The 5,184-nt window shown below is 47.2% G+C and overlaps 1 protein-coding gene across 2 annotated transcripts; it reads right to left on the bottom strand.

The window, feature by feature from the left end:
• Window positions 1-610: 610 nt before the first annotated feature.
• SRSF6 (serine and arginine rich splicing factor 6) lies at window positions 611-4,879 on the bottom strand. Of its 2 annotated transcripts, none has more exons than XM_048962652.1 (6): window positions 4,614-4,879; window positions 4,193-4,350; window positions 2,821-2,948; window positions 2,385-2,593; window positions 1,945-2,034; window positions 611-1,816 (listed from the first exon to the last, which is right to left on the bottom strand). In XM_048962652.1, exons 1-6 carry the CDS (start codon window positions 4,718-4,720, stop codon window positions 1,459-1,461), a joined length of 1,050 nt encoding a protein of 349 aa, XP_048818609.1. In that variant the 5' UTR covers window positions 4,721-4,879; the 3' UTR covers window positions 611-1,458. The 2 variants fall into 2 exon arrangements, with proteins under 2 accessions (XP_048818609.1, XP_048818610.1); XM_048962653.1 differs by having other exon boundaries at window positions 4,202-4,350.
• Window positions 4,880-5,184: the final 305 nt, after the last annotated feature.

Here is a 5,184-nt window from a genome sequence, read left to right as displayed (position 1 = left end):
TGGTAAGTAAGCATCACATTGGTGGCACTGGAATATGCACCAGATACTCCTGTGCATGATCCAATTACCTGAACAGATTTCTAAAATCCTGTTAAGTCAGAGATGTTCTGAGGAAAAGACAATGAGCAACTAAAGAATTTCTTAATGAAAAACTGTAGTTTGCTGACCAGCTCATCTCAGGCACAAAACCAAGTTTGATTTTGAAAGCTCCCAACTTTCCTGCTTAAAAAAAAAAAAAAAAAAAAGTAGTTAATCAAGGAGAAGTGTAAAGAAGTAGTGATGTCCCCAGGATAAGGCAGAAAAAAATTCCATTGCAAGCCAATAAACACAAGAGTTTGAGTCACCAATTTAATTTTATACAAGTCAAACTACACATTGTATAAAGAGTACAAGGCAGTTCTAATGTTGCATGTTACAAAAAAATCGATTTAGCTATAAAGGGGAGTTTTTAGGATGAGTTCTATTCCACAATTTAAGTGAATTGGCAACTGTGGTTTAGCAAAGCATTAAGACTAGAACTCTAGCTTGAAGAGATTACACTTCCAGTAAAGTTCAGGTTCAAACACAATACGATCTTAGTTCTGAAGCAGAATGTTAACATAAATGAGTCTAAAGGGAGCAAAGACTTTTATTTTAGCTAGTTTTCATATCCAATAGATATTTCAAGGCTGACAAATCATACAACATACTAGTGGACTTCAGCTACATCCAAGACACATTAGTGTCTGAGAACTGCCACTTGATAGTCAAGCAAAAAAAAAAAAGTCAAAAAGCTTTCATTCTTTTAAGTTTCAAAACTATGATCTGTAGCAATACTGCATGACACAGGTTAAGAGTACCTTTGTTACCTTTAATACAGTCACAGTATTGGGGAGGAATGTTCTTTTGGCAAGTTAAGATGCAAAACAAATGCCCCAACTTGAGTTTATTGCTGGTCTAGCCTTTCTAGTTTATTTTCTTGCTTATAGCTTTGCAGCCTGCTTCCACAAATGAAGATAAACCAGACAATTCTAATCTGTCCAGCAAGACTATCTTGCCTTCGGTAGCAACCTGTAAACCTGCTGAGTCAATGATACTCATAGTTCTAAAACCATGGGGAAAAAAAAAAAAGAAAAAAGCCCAGATTTAAGCATGTTATATTCAATTTTTAATATAAAAACCACTCTGTACTTTAGAGTAGTTAAGCAGAAATGCTATAAAAATCAAAGCTTTAGCTGAATGTCTAAAAAAAAAAAAAAAAAGGGGGGGGGGGCTTTTTCCGCTTTGTACCACACCATCTGATCTCGTTTTCAAATTCAGGATACAAATTAAAGCTTTACGCCTCATTACTTAGTTCATAGGCCATTCACTCCTGCAAGAGAAAAAACCGACTTCTGAAGAACTAACATAACACTAACGGCCTGACAAGTAGGAAAAATGTTCCATAATAGTGTGCAGGGTAAGAGGAGAGTTCTAGTCTTAATCTCTTGAACTAGATCTTGATCGTGAGCGAGACTTTGAACGAGATCTGGAACGGGACCTCGATGCAGCTCTTTTAGGTGGTGACTCTGAACGAGCCTTGGCAGATGGCTGCTGCTGCGGAGAATTGGAACGAGACCTACTCCTTGACCTGGATTTAGACTTAGTATCTCCTTTACCATTTTCTTTGGGAGATCGAGACCTGGACCTGGATCGAGACTTCTCCGACTTCTCCTTAGATCTGCTGTGAGAGCGTGACCCCCTGTCAGACTTGGGTTTTGATTTGCTCTTTGATCTGGACTTCCGGCTTTTAGATCTGGAACGTGAACGGTCTTTGCTTCGTGACCTGGATTTAGATCTTCCAAAAAGACAGACAGTTTATTCTGCATGAACTGAAATACACATTAGCTGCTTTAAGTTGCTACCAATTAATAAGCAGCAGTTCTTGTATTAGCTGAAAGCAATGGATCCCAATGGATCCCTTACCTGGAACGACTTTTAGAGACACTACGGGACCTGCTGCGGCTGCTCCTACTTCTACGACTTCTGCTTCTAGATCGCCTTCTAGACCGTGACCTAGACACATTCAAACAAGCAGATCCTTATGTTTGTTTGGTGTGCCCTGCCCTGCTATTAATCATAGAGAAGCTGTTAAAGAACTTCTCAGCAAAGCAACCACATCAAGATATACCACTAATCCACCTCAACTCACAGTGTACTGTCAATTAATCTTATCATGTAAAAACTCACACCCTACTTTGCTGCGTTATATAGAACAACTCAATGTTCTCAGCAATCACCCCTTCCTAAAACACCAACTGAAGGTAAACTTCAGGTCAGGTTGCAGACACGCACACACATACATGTATATTCTTAGTTTAATTTAACTTGTCTTGATGCAGAGACTGACATATCCCACAAGTTACCTTGACCTGCTGCAAGAGTAAGACCGCCTATGGCTTGACCGTGGCTTGTCTTCAACCAGCCTGATCTTCCTTCCATTTATCTCTGTGCCATCCAGTTTGTCCAGGGCACGTTTCATGTCTGAGTATGACCGGAACTCTATTACTCCTTCATTTGTACGTTCTTTGTGAGCATCTGCATAGGTCACCTCACCAGCCTGCCTCATAAAATCCTTTTAAAAGAAGATGGAAAATTATGCAACCATTTCATATGCTTGCATGCAGCAATTACATTAGCTTAAGACACAAGTCTGAGCAGATGAAAAAGCTTTAAGTGTGTGCCAACCCTCATGTGCAAATGCCTCTCAATTATTTCCACAAAAAATAACATCCACACAGAAAGAAAGCTACTGCCCACTATAGATCACAACACATTCTACCATAGAACACTAATACATACTTTCAAATCCTGCCAACTACAGCGACTGGAAAGGTTTTCAACAATCAGTCTGTGCTCTGTACGAACAGGTGGTCCATATTTATCTCTTCCAGACTGTCTCCGACTGCTATATCCGCCACCACCCCCACCTTTATTGTACAAAGAAATAAAGTTAGATTGCCTCCTAGCATAAAGAAAATTAAAACGTTCTGAAAAAGTTAGTTAAACAGTTATATTTACTGGAGTAGGACTTTATTTCTCTACACCTCCAATAAACTTGCAATTTTGCCATAATATATACTAATGGCAAATCAAACAGACTGAAATCCTGTAAGTTTGTCTTCCTAAGATCTGTTAGAGAGTGACTGCTCCTTATTAGATTCACCTTGCTAAGTTTTATTTTACAGAACATTGTAAAATATAAAACTTAACTGATTACATGCATTTCTACATTTTACAAAAACGTTTACTAGTTACACTAAGTACTTACATCACAGTATGAGGTTTTTGGTGGTGGTTTGGCCACAAAACACGCAAGGTAACAGTCACCTAGTTCAGTTTAACCAGTTTTGTCTAACCCTTGGAATCCTCACCATCACCCTGCGTCTAATGGCAAAAGGCTGCTGTCGTCATGGCTTCCGGTAAGGTCAGCCAAAGGGTCATAGGGCAAGGGTCACACAATGTATGGAAAAGCCATGGCCAATCAGGAAAGGCAGTCATCTTAGCCTCAGTGGACACAGCCTCAGCCCCACTGGTCACTTTTAAATTGAAACATCAAGGACTTGTTAAAAAGTTTGAAATTGAACATGCAACAATTTTAAACAACATACATTTGATTCTTTTAAAGACAGATTCCCACCCCCCCCAAACACCACCATTTCAGAGATTACCAAACAGCAAACCGCAGTACTTCAGTTACAGTACCGGGCAGGTAATGCACACAGCTCAGCTCTTCAAGAAGCTACACGAGTGAGCTGAGCATAGAAAAGTTTACAGCACGCCCCACGAATACACCAAACTGCTGCTGGAAATCCTCCCCCACCCATCACCACTGACTGCTTCTACCCCAATTAGGCAGCGATATTTACTCATTAACATTAGCGATGGAACACCACTCTTATCTAAGCGCTCCTACGAGCGGGGAAGCCCACAGGCTAGCAGAGCACATTATTACTAAGCTACAAGAAACTATTCCTAGAAGAAGGCCCCAATTTTGCAGCCAAAACTGCTCCGTTTATATCCTCTCTTATTTCTCCGGGGTACCCGAGCGCAGCGCGGCGCCGCGACAAACCGCCGGCAGCGCTCCCAGCGGCGCCCAGGTACCCCGCACACACACCGACCCCCAGCGCGGCCCCGCCCGGCCCTCGCCCCGGCAGCCCCCCGCAGAACGGACCGTACTCACTGCGGCTGCTGTAGCTGTACCCGTCCCTGTCGCGGCGGGGGCCGCGGGCGTGCTCCACGATCACGCGCTCCCCGCACAGATCCTTGCCGTTCAGCTCGTAAACGGCATCGTCGGCGTCGCGGGAGTCCTCGAACTCCACGAAGCCGTAACTGCGTGAAAAGGAACGGTTCCGTCAGCCCCGGCCCCGCCCGCCGGCGGCTCCCGAGCCCGGGACGATGAGGGCCGCCCCGCCGCAGCGCCCCCGCTCCCCCCGCGCCGTCGCCATTTTGAGGCGGGCGCCACGCGGCAGCGGCGGGAGGCGCGGGACGGGCCGCCAGTGTGGGGGAGGGGCGGCTCCGCGAGGCGGGGGGGGGGGAAGGAAGGCCGCGCTCGGGCGCTCGCAGGCCGCTCCCGGCCCGCGGACGGCGCTCACCCGTTTTTGAGGTCGACCTCGAGCAGGCGGCCATAGCCGCTGAAGAAACGCTGAATGTCCTTCTCCCGGACGTGGTAGCTCAGGCGGCCGATGTACACGCGCGGCATATCCGCGGCCGGAGGGGGAGGGAGGGGGAGAGGGGAGGGAGAGAATAAAAAGAGAAAGAGAGGGATAGAAAGAGGCGAGCAGAGAGCTGGAAGCGCGCGATCCCAAGCCCACAAACCGCGACACCGCGGCCTGCTCCGCAGCACAATGGCGCCCGCCGCCCGCGGTCGCTTTTATAGCGGGGGGGCGGGGCCGCAGCGGACGTTACGGCGAACGCGGGTAAGGGGCGGGGCCGAGGCCGTGACGTCACCGCGCTGCCCGAGCGGGCCGGTGGAAGAGAGGTGCGTAGGGCGGTGTGTCTGCGCGCGTGCGCGTCCCTCCGAGCGTGTTGGAGCTCGCGGCGCAGGGACCGCCTGTGCGCATGCACGGGGCGGTGGCAGACTTTGAGTGAGAGCGGCGTTCCGCCCGTGCGCAGCAGCGTCTCCCGATAGTGTGGCTGCGCCACCTGCGCCGCCCTGCCTGTGCT

The sequence above is a fragment of the Lagopus muta genome, chromosome 16 (genome assembly GCF_023343835.1).
Source record: "Lagopus muta isolate bLagMut1 chromosome 16, bLagMut1 primary, whole genome shotgun sequence".
NCBI lineage: Eukaryota > Metazoa > Chordata > Aves > Galliformes > Phasianidae > Lagopus > Lagopus muta.
The sequence above is the reverse complement of the archived record's forward strand: the minus strand, read 5'-3'. Positions and strand labels throughout refer to the sequence as shown.

Excerpts from the sequence above, each read along its gene's own strand:
- SRSF6 (XM_048962652.1), bottom strand. The coding sequence starts at position 4,720 with ATGCCGCGCGTGTACATCGGCCGCCTGAGCTACCACGTCCGGGAGAAG. Across the intron at positions 2,949-4,192 it reads CAGCAGCCGCAGTGAGTACG|GTGGGGGTGGTGGCGGATAT; the intron begins GTCCGTTCTGCG and ends TGTACAATAAAG. Across the intron at positions 1,817-1,944 it reads GTCTCTAAAAGTCGTTCCAG|ATCTAAATCCAGGTCACGAA; the intron begins GTAAGGGATCCA and ends TCTTTTTGGAAG.